The 13706-nt window shown below is 42.6% G+C and overlaps 1 protein-coding gene across 13 annotated transcripts in view; it reads right to left on the bottom strand.

Moving 5' to 3' along the window:
• Positions 1–13706, bottom strand: part of CFAP61 (cilia and flagella associated protein 61) — a 309663-nt gene that overhangs the window by 56835 nt on the left and 239122 nt on the right. For all 13 annotated transcript variants that reach the window (XM_058286761.1, XM_058286762.1, XM_058286763.1 and 10 more), the window contains one exon: positions 8169–8374. In XM_058286761.1, the coding sequence (XP_058142744.1) occupies positions 8169–8374 (206 nt within the window). The remainder of the gene's footprint in view (positions 1–8168; positions 8375–13706) is intronic.

Here is a 13706-nt window from a genome sequence, read left to right as displayed (position 1 = left end):
TGCTGCGTCTTGTTTCTTTGTCCGCTTCTGTTGTCAGCGGCACGGGAAGTGTGGGCGGCACCATTCCTGGGCAGGCTGCACTTTCTTTCACGCTGGGTGGCTCTCCTTACAGGCGCACTCCTTGCACGTGGGGCTCCCCTACGCAGGGAACACCTCTGCATGGCGAGGCACTCCTTGCGCACATCAGCACTGCACATGGGCCAGCTCCACACGGGTCAAGGAGCGGTTCAAACCCCGGGCCTCCCATGTGGTAGACGGACGCCCTAACCACTGGGCCAAGTCCGTTTCCCTATCTTCTCCCTTTGGATGGCCCTTCATTTCCAGATTCTTTGTTTGTCTTGTAATCTTTTGTTGCACACTGTACATTTTAATATTCTTAAATTTTAACTCTGGGATTTATTCTGAGTTGTCTGCTTCTTGAGTTTGTAACCAGCTGGCGATATGATGAGATTTTCTTGAGTGTCAGGAACTAACAACACCAAGTAAATCATAATTTACCAACCTCTTTCTCCCACTCTTCTCTAGATACTGTACAGTGTTCTACTGGATTTCAGAGTTTCAAAATAGTTGTTTCAGACACTTCCTGCCTGTTGGATAGTTGTTCTTGTGGAAGGACTGATTCCTAGAGCTTTCTACTCTGCCATTCTTTCCTGGCATGAGTGATTTTTTTATACCTAATCATCAGTATTAATATCTGAAGGATCATTTGCTGGCTATAAATGCAAGATATTTTAAAAAATCTTTCCTTTCATACCAGAAAACATTAATTCCACACAAATGTCACAGTGAGAAGATGGGGGGAGGCAATATATACAAGAAAAAAATACGACATAACTTTTCCTCAGAGCAATAATGCAAATAAAAATGGATATATGTTGGCTCAAATGGAAGCCCCACCCTCTCCACATACCAATCTCTACTTCCAGATCTAAGGTTGGCCATCTTAAGAACAAATGATGCTCAAAAATTTGGATTTAGCCTCTCAGTATATGTAACAGATTGAGAAACCTCACTGGAAAGCCTCCTCATTGGATTCAGGAGGTCAGGGGACAACAATGAGGAATAGTCCAGACAGATTATGTCTGGAAGCAAATCTGACCTAAATTGCCTTTATGGGGGCAGAGAAAAAGACTATAATTAAATGGCTGGAGAGCAAACTGAAGAGAGCTGATTTTTATTTTGGCAGGTCATTTGAGAAAGGAGTCTTTATAAGGCTATAAACAGATCTAGTGTTATCTGAAATTGACATAGGCAAGCAGAAATCTTGAAAGAGTCTACAGGAAGGTGATTTGGTGATGTGGTAAATGGCCAGCAGGGAAATGCATGAGGGCTAGGAGCAACTTGGGGGAACTATGATCTATCAATTTTTAGATCTAGACAGAGATTGAGATGTTGGAGTGGGCAATCATCTTTCAAGATTTTGAAAAAAAGTCTGGAAAAATGGGCACATGGAATTTAGTGTTCAATTTACTACTGGATATAACACAAGGTCATTGATTCCAGAGGAAAAGAAAAACATTTAAATCATGATTGAGTGACTCTACTGGACATAATCTATGAATTAGGAGAAAATGTGTCGGCCGGCAGGGCTCAGCGTCAAAGCCAGAGGGAGCACGGGGCCGCTTTCTCAAGGGAAGAACTGTTGGAGCTCCACAGTTCATACAGGTAATGGCAGCCTTTTAAAGGGCCTGCTCAAATCCCATTTAGAATATTGTGCACAGCAGCACTCACCACTAAAAATAGGCCATTCGAGTGTTTGGGAAAGTGTGGAGGACAGCGGGGCTGGCAGGAGGAGAGGGCGTCAGAGGGCAGTCTTTGAGAGCTGAGTACGTTAAGATGTGAGAAGAGGTGATTTAATCAAGGCTATGAGTATCTGATGGGCTCTTACAAAGAAGCTAGGGCAAGACCTATTCACGCCGTGAGGATAAAGAATGCTACAGACTTTTAATTAAGGCGAAGGGGAGAGAATCAGGCGGCCAGGTTTTTTCTTTGCAGGGTCATGGATAAGTGGGGGTAAGAGAAGATGAAGTGGGGTTCAGAAAGCAGAGATGGCACAAGGCATGCCTTTTTACAGTCCCTGACAGCAGCACTCTAGTGGCCTCTCCCCTGCACCCACGCCGCCCATTTTTGGACTCCTCGGCATGGCCACTGAAGTCCCTTTTGCCCCCAGGGCCCTGCAGGGGGGCCTGTCAGCAGAGGGCAAGGCGCTGCTCCTTCTGAACGCTGTCAAAGGACTTTGCAGGCACAGGGAACTGCGAAGGGTGTGTGTACGGGTGCACAAGGGTGCATGCAGTTGTACGAGAAAGTATGTGTGTGAGTGTGCGTGTGACTTTAAATGTTGATTGGTTCTGAAAACAAATGATTAAAATGGATTTTATTCTTTTTCTAAAGTGGATGCATCAATCCTCTCTCCCTCTCTCACATACATACTGTCTCACACATTCACACTCTCGTAACACACTCTTTCACACTCTTATACACACACAAATACACTCTCACAGAAATTCTCACACAGCCTACATGCTCTCTCACACACGCTTAAGTACTCTTTCAAACACTCTTTCACACACACTCACAACACAGTCTCACATGCTCTCTCACACACACACACTGATACATACATGCTTACACTTTCTCACACAAATGCACACTCACACTTTCACACACACACACTCACCAATGGTGAATTAGTTCTCTTTCTCTTTAGCACCCATGGTTTGTACTGTTTCTCCAAGAGGAAAACAAAGAATAAAAGACAAGCGGTGCCCCAGCCAGCCTCGGGCCCAGATCCTCCACACACTGCCATCCCATGACAGCTGTCTGCCTGGGTCTCTCGGTGGCTGAGGCTAGGCCACCATCGCCGTTCCCCACACGGCGCCAAGCGAACCCCTCCTCAGGCGGCCAGTCACGGCTCACAGGGCCTCAGCTGCCACAGCAGCTTCTGACACTGTGGTTGTCACCATTCCCACTGGCATGGCCAGGGCTGGCTCCGCTCTGGGCCTGGAGGAGTGAGAATAGATTAGGGGAAGGGGAGAGAAAGGATCCAGAGGGCTCCTTTGAACCCAGGGAGGAACTTTATCTTGAAATCATGCCTGACTTGTGCCATGACTGAGCAGCTGGTTGACAGCCCCTCTCAGCATCCAGAAAGGCCCAGATGCAGGGGCTGGCAGGCAGGGGAAAGCGCCTGCATCCAAACAGGAGAGACTTGGTGCTGCCAAGGTCAGGGAAACCACCACTAATCACACCACCGCCAAAATCAGCTAAACCATTCACCCTGCCCTGGAAAGAACCTCGCCAGCTTGTGTGACAACCACAGATAGGGCAGAAATGCTGGGCCAAGGATTAGCACTGGGACCTGGCAGTGCTTCATGGCAGTTGAAAAGAACGTGGCTGCAGGTGCATGTATACACACACACACACACACACACACACAGGAGTGACTGACCAGGTGTGGCTGAACCCTCAGTACCCTCATTTAAAAATTATCTGTGACCCCTTCGATGATCAGGTACCATCTTCTTGCTCCCTTGCTTCTTTCTTACAGACGTTTTCTGGCATGTCCTCGTATCCGGTGCTGACTTGTCTCATCATCCCAAATATTCATGCTCAGCAAATCAAATTCATGCTTAAAGGTATTACGAGCATCAGTTAACAGCTGTGCCCCAAGCTTACTATGTCTGTTTCAACATCTCCTTCTTCTCAGAGGAAAACAAAGCAGCTAGGGCTTTTGAATTTGGTCAAATGTGAGAACGTTTTGCTTTTTTCTCAGAGAAGTCTCTTAACATATTGTTTTCTTTTACAGCAAATTCCCCTCTACCTCAAATATTAATATTTTGGACAAAGTTAACAGTAGGGATAAAATCCTATGCACTAGCTAGGGAGCATATTAATTTATTTTCTAAATACTTGTATTTTCTCTATTTAAGTTAAATATTAGAGCCAAGTCTACAAATATTTCAGGAGGAAAAGTCTATGATTAAAGAATATGATACTTTAACAAAATATAGTTTAAAGTTGAAAGCATTAGGAAGATATTTTCTTACAAAAAAGGTTTCAGAAACCAAGTTCACTTTCTGAAAAAAAATTTAAAAATCTATTTGTAATAAAAGTGTTAATGGGAAGTGCATATGGCTCAAGTGATAGGGCTTCTGCCTACCATTGAACCTGGGTTCAATCCCTGGGGCCTCCTGGTAAAAAAGAAAAAGAGAAAGCATGCCTGCATGGTGAGCCTGTGCCAGTGTGGTGAGCTGAGTGCCTGCAAGGTGAGCTGGATGCCCTCATGAGTGCCCACGCAATGAGCCAGTGCTTGTGCGGCGAGCTAACTGCCCGCGTAGTGAGCCAGTGCCCACACAAGTGAGTCATGCAGCAAGAAGATAATGCAACAAAAGAGAGACGAAGGGGAGAGTCAAGGTGAAGTGCAGCAGAGACCAGGAACTGAGGTGGCACAACTGACAGGGAACCTCTCTTCACATCAGAGGCCCCCAGGAGTGAATTTCTCTGAATCCTAGAGGAGAAAGATGAGAAGACAAAAAGAGAAACAGATACAGATCACACAGCAAATGGACACAGAGAGCAAAAATAGTGGGGGGGGGGGGGCGAAGGGGAAGAAAAAATGCTAAGCAAAACCAGCGATAGAAAGAAACTTATTTCTATTTAACCTGATAAAGGGCATCTATAAAAATATGTATGGCAAATATCACACACTTAATACTAAAACACATTCCCTTTAAGATTAGTACAGACAAGGAAGCCATCCCTCTTTATTCCTATTCTACCTTTTACTGGAAATCTTAGCCAGTGTAATAGGAAAAGAAAAAGAAATAAAAGTTACAAAGATTGGAAAAGAAGGAGTAAAAGCTATTGTTTTCACAGGTGATATAATTTTTTATGTGGAAAATTAAAATAATGTAAAGGTAAATTATTAGAATGAATAAGGGAATTGAGCAAATTTGAAGGACATGAAATGCTACAAAATGTTAATGCATTTCTATATACAAGCAATTAGAAATGAAATTTAAAATGACAATAAAAATATAAAGCACCATATCAAACAAAAATCATCCAAGTCATTGATGGGGAAAATTATAAACCTTTGTTGAAAGACATTAAAGAAGGCCTAAATAAATTGAGACACATATTATGCTATAATATTGGACTCAATATCACTTTGCCAAATTGATCTAAAATGTAATGCATTTCCTGTCAAATCCAGGGGTCCTTTTCATGGAGCTTAATAAGGTGATCATAAAACTTACTAGAAGAGCAAAGAAACAGAAATACTCAAAACAGTCTTTTTTTTTTCCTATCTGGTTATGTCATCGTTTCTTTGGTGCGTCACTTGGTCATGTGGGGGCCTGCGCCTTCTCACCACACAGGTCTGGCATGCCTTTTTTCTTTTTTTACCAGGAGGTCCTAGAGCTCAAACCTGGGTCCTCCATATGGTAAACAGGAACTCAATTGCTTGAGCCACAGCCGCTTCCCAAGACAGTCGTGAAGAGGACAAAGAGAATACATTAAGAATAGTTGTTAATTAACACTATAAAGAAGGTGAAATGACAAGCCAGAACATAAGAGAAGATATATTAACACTATGTGTATTAGTCAGCCAAAAGGGGTGCTGATACGAAATACCAGAAATCAGTTGGTTTTTATAAAGGGTATTTATTCGGGGTAGATGCTTACAGTTACTAGGCCACAAAGCGTAAGTTACTTCCCTCACCAAAGTCTACTGCCGCATGTTGGGGCAAGATGGCTGCCAAAGTCTGCCAAGAGTTCAGGCTTCTTGGGTTCCTCTCTTCCCAGAGTTCTATTTATCTCTGGGCTCAGCACCTTTGTTTTCTTCACAAGGTCAGCTGTAGACTGTAAGGCTCTCTAGGCTTTACCTCTCTTCGCAAGGCCAAATGTAGACTCTCAGGTGCTGGCTCTGTCTCTCTCCCTGGTGCTTCCACCGTGTCCAAGGAGCCATCTCCTTTCCTCTGTGTTCTTCTCCTGTGTGTTCACTTCCTGGGCTCCAGCCCCAAACTCCAGCATCAAAACTCTAATATCAAAACTCTAACTCTGCCCTTTGCCATGTCTTTTATCTGTGAGTGCCCACCCACCAAGGGGCAGGGACTCAATACCCTACTGATGTGACCCAATAAAACCCTAAGCATAATTTAATCACACCCAGGTACAGATCAGTTGACAAACATAATCCAATATCTACTTTTGGAATTCATGAACCATATCAAACTGCTGTACTATGCAACCAAAACAAGTTTAAGCATCCAGAATATACAAATAAGTCCTGTGAATAAGAAAAAGACAACCCAAAAGAAAAGTAGACAAATGTCATAATCAGGCATTTCATAGTAAAGTAAGACAAATGGCCCAGGCACAACTGAAGGAAGACACTTCAATGCATTATTAATCAGAGAAAGGCAAAGTAAAACTACAGGCAGGTATCTTTTCATATGCACCAAATTGGCTAAACTTTTAAAGTCTAACAGTACCAAGGTCTGACAGGACTGTAGAGCAAAGGGAACTCTCAGGTGCTTCTCTCAGGGAGTTTACATAGATACAACTGCTGTGGAAAGCATGCTGGCATCACCTAGTAAAGTAGAAGGAAGGTATGCCTGTCCTGCAATGCAGCAGCTCCAGTGCTAGGAATATGCTAGAGAAATTCTTGCACAGGAGGTAAATCTGCAAGGTTCCCCACATTGTAATGGCCCCACACTGGAAACAATCTAAACATCAATCAACAGGAAAATGACTGAATGAATTGTGACATATGACACAGTCATTTAATGGAGGACTGTACAGCAGGGAAAGCAAATGAACCATAGCCACATGCATCAGCCTGGATGGTTTTCGCAAACATAATGCAAAACAGAATGTTGGCCTTCTTTGGTAAGCCAGAGACTCCATTCAAAAGTAGACAAAATGAATTAATATGTTATTTAGAAAATCATATATATTTGGTAAAGCTTTGAAACAGAGATTGGCAAAAATCTGACCCATGGACCAAATCTGGCCCACTGCCACTTTTGGTAAATAACGGGTTATTGGACATGGCCACATCCTTTTGTTTACGGATTGTCTATGACTGTTTTTGCACTACAACGGCAGAGTTGAATAGCTGTGACAGAGACCATATGGCCTGCAAAGCTGAAAATATTTACTCTCTGGACCTTTACAGAAAAAGTTTGCTGATCTCTGCTTTACAGGAAAGAAAAGGAATGATTAACCCAAACTTCAGATTGGTGATCCTCTCCAAAGGAGAAAAAGGGGAGCGTAGTCTTACAGGGGCTTCTAAGGTCCTGGGGTAAGGATTCATTTCTTGATGTAGACTGTGCACACATAGATTTCCATTATTATTTCCTTTCAGGAATTCATTGTTTTACAACATTTTGTTTGTATGATATATTCTACAATTTTAAAAAATTTAAGGAGGGTGGGGAGAGAATTACTCTGATTCTGGAAGTCACTCCCTATGGGTTTTGATGACACTGGAATTCTATGATTTACACTTTGTATATATGTCTGGTACTGGTTCTGCCATCATCTTGTTTTGATGCTAGAGAGAAATTCCCCTAACCTTTCCAAGCAGCAGGCTACAGCCATAAGACACAGGTTCTTTCCAGCTCTAAAATTCTCCGCCTTCCTAGAGATACAAGATCAAAGAATGTTCTTGGAGTCTGAAAAGATTAGATTTACATCATCGAGTTTAACGAACCTCTCAGTACAGGAATACCCTTAGTCACATCCTAGACAAACAGCTACCTCCCCTCTGCTGGGCACAGACGGTAAGGAACAAGGCTGGCATCACCAATGCGACGAGGTTCTTCTACCCCCTGCTCCCCAGGCTACCACTTACATTTCTGACCATTGCTTTAGTGGCCCCATATCCAAAGGGACTTGAATACTCATCACATCCAGACCCACACATGGTCCTGAGGGTCCCTTGTGGACACACCCAGAGCCCATGCTCTACCCCACATGACCCCTTGGTCTCTGGCCAATTCCTGTGCTCTGAGGTGCTTTCTTATATTAGAATGAAATCTGCACCACTCCAGCTTCTCCCATGGATTCCATTTTGCTCTCCGGGACATAACAAAACATGCCTGTCATTCACAAGCCATAATATATATTTCATAGTTCCCCTTTGTAAAATACAGTATCCAACTCACCTATAGAGATCTGGGATTAGCTTGTCATGATACCGCTCACAAAGGTTGTTGAGGACTTGCTCGTGCTGCCCAAACAAGCGGATGTAGTTGGAGGCAGGGAAGGGCTCCTTGGAGAGGCATGTGATGGTTTCCACCATTTTGTACTTGTTAATGTGAATTCTGAAGTAGTTCCCATTTTGTACATTACCTGTAACTATTTCTAAGCCCTGGTGGGGAGGTAGGAATCAGAAAAACATTAGAACCATTTCTGGTTTTGTCATAGCAATTTATTTTTCAGATATTCCAGATGCGTAATCTTGTCACTTGTTGCAAATAAAGTAATGAATATTGACTAAACTCAATGAAAGGTAACAGTGTCCCAGAAACCACATACTTGGACTAGACCAAATGCTCCTCAGGAGATTTTGAACTGTGATTACGTCACTCTGGGTTTCTAAATTAGTTGCTAGGTTACGACCAATTCCCTATTACTCAGTACCTCACACAGCTAATTCATGGAATTGGGTGTTCTCTTTATGAGGTGCTCTTGGACCATTAACTTTCATAGTTTTTCGTGGCATCTTTATGAGAAAAAACTTCCAGTCAAAAGTGATCAGAAGTAATTTCAGTTATTTTTATAAAAAAGAAACAAGTAAAACATGAGGCTTGGTGAGGCTTGGTTATTTGGTAAGGTTCCCAGGCAGAAGGCTTGTGTCTATGGGAAATACACATATGTGTGCTGCGAGCTACTTTTCAGTTTGTAGATTCCTGGCTTTCTGCCCCTTAGAAACGCTGGCTACAGTGCCATGTGAGCCAAGACAACAAGGGCCACTGCTGCTCCAATCCTTGTCACCACCCCTGCCTCTATTCAGTCCCTGCTGGCTGCCAACCTACCAACCAGAGATGTAAACTGGGGACCCTCGGTGGACAAACACGGGTTTTGTGGCTTTTGTTTGAACCTTCACTTTAAGTCCCTAGTCACTGTACTTAGGATGTGGTAATGCTCAATAAGTCTTTCTCAAACGCATAAAGACTTAAACTTTTACTCTGGACTTGATCGTGGCATTTAGAAACGCAACGCAGGTTGGACTGTACAAGCCCAAACATTTACTCTGTCCTAGAAATCTCCTGGGGACTTTATCTAAACAAGGACACACGGTTTAACTGAATTTTTAAATAAATTGAGGCAGCTGGTAGGTGTTTGGGTTCCACACGCCCAAGTCCCTGAAGAAGGAATTGGCCAATTTAACAGACACAAGGTGAGATTAACATAGGCATGGCAAGTACGCTGTGACCAGCCCCAAGTATGGTGAGAAATTGGATATTTGGGGATGGGGGAGAGGACAAATCCAGCTTAGGAAAGGCATTGAGGAACAGGCGCTCAAGGGAGATCTAAGTGGTCTGTCATTCATAGAGATGAATGGATTCAGAGAGAAAATCCACCTCAAAAACAAAGTGTTAAAAACAAACAAATCCAAAACATTCACAAAACATTTCAATAAGCTGCTACCTATCAAAACAGTGATATATCCACACAATGGAATAAAATGCACCCAATAAAAATTATTGTCAATATATATTTAATTACAGGGAATCATGTTCACAGTACATTTTATATGATAAAAGTAGTTTACAAGAATGCACAATATTCCATTTTTTGTATCCAACATTTTAACAAAATGGTAATGGTTATTTTCTGTGGTTGGGAAACTAGGTTGTTTTCATTGCTTCTCTTTTTGTTCATTTGACTTGACTATCTTTAGTTTCTAATTTTGAAACAATGAGTATCACTTCTACAATGAGAAAAAGTTATTTTAAGATATTCTGGTTGGGCTGTGGCAAGTACAGTGCACTCTTGACAAACAAATTGAGAGAGAAGGAGAGAGGAAGAAAAGAAGAAAGGAGGGAGGGAAGGAGTGAGGGAAGGAAAGTAGGAGAAGGTCCCAGTGAGGAGTTGAGTGTGGAAGGTGGGGCTTGAACCACTGGCCTGGCTGCAGAGTGCCTCTTTGTCTGATCATCCCACTAGCCTGTTGCCTATTGCTACCAGCGTTTCTCCAGTTCTAGATCTCCCCACTGCTTTTAAAATTCAGGGCTGTTTCCTCAAGTCCTGACATCTCAAAATAATGAATACCACCTGGGGTGGGAGCACGTCCCATCACAGAATAATCCCCAGAGTCAATTTTGCTTAAAGTACATGATAGTAAACGTTATATTAGAATTAAATACACATAAATGGCTATGATAATGAGGAAAGCACCTCCATGTGCATTTCTAAGGTTAGATACAAGACTTTAAAGACCATTTGAGTTTGGCACCAACAGTTTAAGGCTTAGTCCCCAGACCCAAGGCATAGGGGGCTACTTCCTTCACAGTTAGGGCGCCTGGCTGCAAAAGTTGGAAAACCACCGTTGAGTATCTGTCTGAGGAAGGGCTTTGCCTTGGGAGCAGTGCGGTGGGGGTCTGGGAGAGGGGGTGCTGGCAACAGCTCTGCCTTAGTTTTTCTGCCAGGTTCCTCGGGGCTCTTTGGAGAACAAAGCAAACAATACCGTGAAGTCGGGCAGTAGCCTCCCCCTCCTCTTGCTTCTCCTTTTTAAACTTTCTTCATGCTGAGTACGTGAGCCACAGTCACAGAACTGGTGGGTGTCTTGGTAAGTTCTCGGACGGCTTGCTGGCTGAGAGCAGGGAGGAGACTGCCCGCAGAGGTCAACCTGTTTGATGAGTGTGGTACCATCTCCCCTGTGTTCAAGGATTTCTTCTGTTGTCATGGATCTGCTTTTTTCCCGTTTGGTCTTACTTTTCAACTTAAAGATGGAATAACAATCATTGGGTCTCCTCTGTATATTTTGTCAGCTTACCCCTAAGTGTACAGTGCATTATAGCCATGAGGGCTTAATGAGTTCAGAAAGCAGTCACATTATAGAGGAAGTAATGCCCAGTCAATGGCTTAATAAGCTGTGTTATGATAGCTCATATCCATTTTAATGAGATCTGGTACGAGAGCTGGTACTACAGTTAGCAATAACTGGAGGGGGCGGGGTGCAACCTGGGAGTTAGGAATGTATCAAAATGTTTTCCACTGACATTAGAGAGAACTCACCATTAGAGCCATTAGAGTGGGTTCCTGGACACGAATTACCCAAGGTGGGGGCGTGTAGACCTATCTATATTCCCCAGGTCACTTCTATTTACAGTTGCTGACAGATAAGGAAAATCAGATGCTTGCTTCCTGCCTGTCCTCTTGGAAAATCACTCTATTAAATGACAACTGAAGGCATCTTCTGGCCCTGCCACCCCATGAGGGATTCTGGGGTAACAATGATCATTTCACATACTTTCCAATTCTGTGGGGTGTGACTGCTGTCTTCCTTTATTCTAAGTGTATAAGGAATTGTTAGGAAATTTGGATCTTGAATATTAGATTTTGTTGGAGTAACTAGCTCTGGTGTTGTTTTTTCCCCCTTCTTTTTTTCCTTTAATACAATTATCCTTATGAATTCCTTTATGATTTTGACAAAGGTTGGAAAATGGCTCTGAAATTCATGCCAAATGAAAGCCACATGATTAATCAGACTTGATGTTCAAGAAATCAGGTTCCCAACTCTCATGATGAACACACAATTTAAAATTTAATGGTATCCAAAACAGAATTTGTTGTGACAAATTTCTTTATTCCATGGTATATAAGCCAACAAAGCATGTGGAGTGGAATCTGTAAATTAGTTTATTATGTAGACTATTTGGGGTCCCCTTTCTTCCTTTTGTCAAATTACCGCTCAAAGAGCTCATGAATTGCTAAGAATCTTCTTACATAAACATTTCATTTGGTGAATATTATAAAAATCTGATAAGATTTGTCTGTACTGCATTTATAGTAAAAATAGTAATTTAGTTTCTCTAGTGAAATATTATTCAGTGGGCTTCTTTATTCATCAATTGGCCATTTTTAGGTGACTCCTGACCATTTTGGCAATAACTTTACAAATTCAAATTAATTCTACCCCAAAAGATTGCCATGGAACAAGCCTATATTTTTTTTTCTTGGAGAATAAAATGGAAAAATCTGTTTAGATCTTCTGTACTAATTAAAAAGGAGGTCCACCTGGCAAAATGGTTAATTAAAGTCAGTGGTCCTGTTCAAATACTGTCATAGCACCAGCCAAATAATCTATTTAAGTTGCATTCTTATTAAAACTCTCATTATCTAAAAACTCCTTTGGCTCCTGAGAAGAGAGGAGAGCCAGTAGATCAAAAGTAAATGACATCGCTTGTATGAAATCATGCAGTGTCTTTGAAGAAGACTGTTGGAAATCAAGCTCAATATTTGCTATCTCATCTGTATCCTTAGGCTGGAGCTACTTATCAGTGATAACCAAAGAGCTCAGCCTCTTAACACATCATCTGGGTTTTCCTCTTGTTTGACTTTCCACGTTGCCGAGGTGGAGCATCTCACGTCCTGTTTCATTGGTGACAGCTTGTCACCAATGGCCACAACAATGTCCCCCATCAGGATACTCTTCCACAGTATGACCTTGACACTCTTTGCATAGAGGGATGGGCTCTGTGCTTTCTCTCCTTGAATTTCAGTGAGCCTGTGACAGCACCAACAAATAGAACATGGTGGAGGTGACATGGTGTGACTTCTGAGGCTGGATTGTAAAAGGGAATGCAGCTTGTGATTTGTGTTTTGAGCATGGAGCCCTGAGCAGCTGAGTGAGAAGTCTGACTACTTTGAAGCCACCATGCTGTGAGGGAGTCCAGGCCACATGGACAGCCAAAGAGTGGATGTTCTGGGCAATACTCCATGCCTTCAAGTCATCCCAGTCTAGGTGCTGGGCATATGAATAAATAAGTCCTCAGGTGAGTCAGACCACTGAGTCACCCCCAGCCTTCCCATCTTCCCAGCTGAGCCTCAGGCATTCTGGAACAGAGAGAAGCCATTCCAGCTGTGACCTATCTGCATAGGTATTTTATGTCACTAAATTTTATTGCACTACAATAGAAATGGGAATGCCATTCATCATGATCCTTTTTTTTTTTTTTAATTGGTTAAGACAATTTTGTATTAGAAAAGTGTACAGGGCACCTAAAAGAATCAGGGAAGTGCTGATGCGCACAAGGAGTGCCGTGCCACTCAGGGGTGTTCCCTGCACAGGGGAGCCCCATGCACTAGGAGTGTGCCCTGTAAGGAGAGCTGCCCCGTGTGAAAAAAGTGCAGCCTGCCCAGGAGTGGCGCTGCACACACGGAGAGCTGATGCAGCAAGATGATGCAACAAAAAGAGACACAGATTCCGGGTGCCACTGACAAGAATGCAAGTTGACACAGAAGAACACACAGCGAATGCACACAGAGAGCAGACAAAGGGGAGGGGAGGGGAGAGAAATAAATTGAAAAAACATAAAAATGGTATGGTATTTAAAATAAAATAAAGAGAATCTGGGAAGACCTAATGGAAATAAGTTTTAAACCCATAGCATCTGCCCTTTCCCTAGAAGAGCCACTTTTTTTTTTTTTTTTTAAAGATTTATTTTTATTTATTTAATCCCCCTCCCCTTCCCCGG

This window comes from Dasypus novemcinctus, chromosome 24 (assembly GCF_030445035.2).
Source record: "Dasypus novemcinctus isolate mDasNov1 chromosome 24, mDasNov1.1.hap2, whole genome shotgun sequence".
Classification (NCBI taxonomy): Eukaryota; Metazoa; Chordata; class Mammalia; order Cingulata; family Dasypodidae; genus Dasypus; species Dasypus novemcinctus.
Note: the sequence above shows the minus strand (reverse complement) of the source record. Positions and strands in the feature narration are given on the sequence as shown.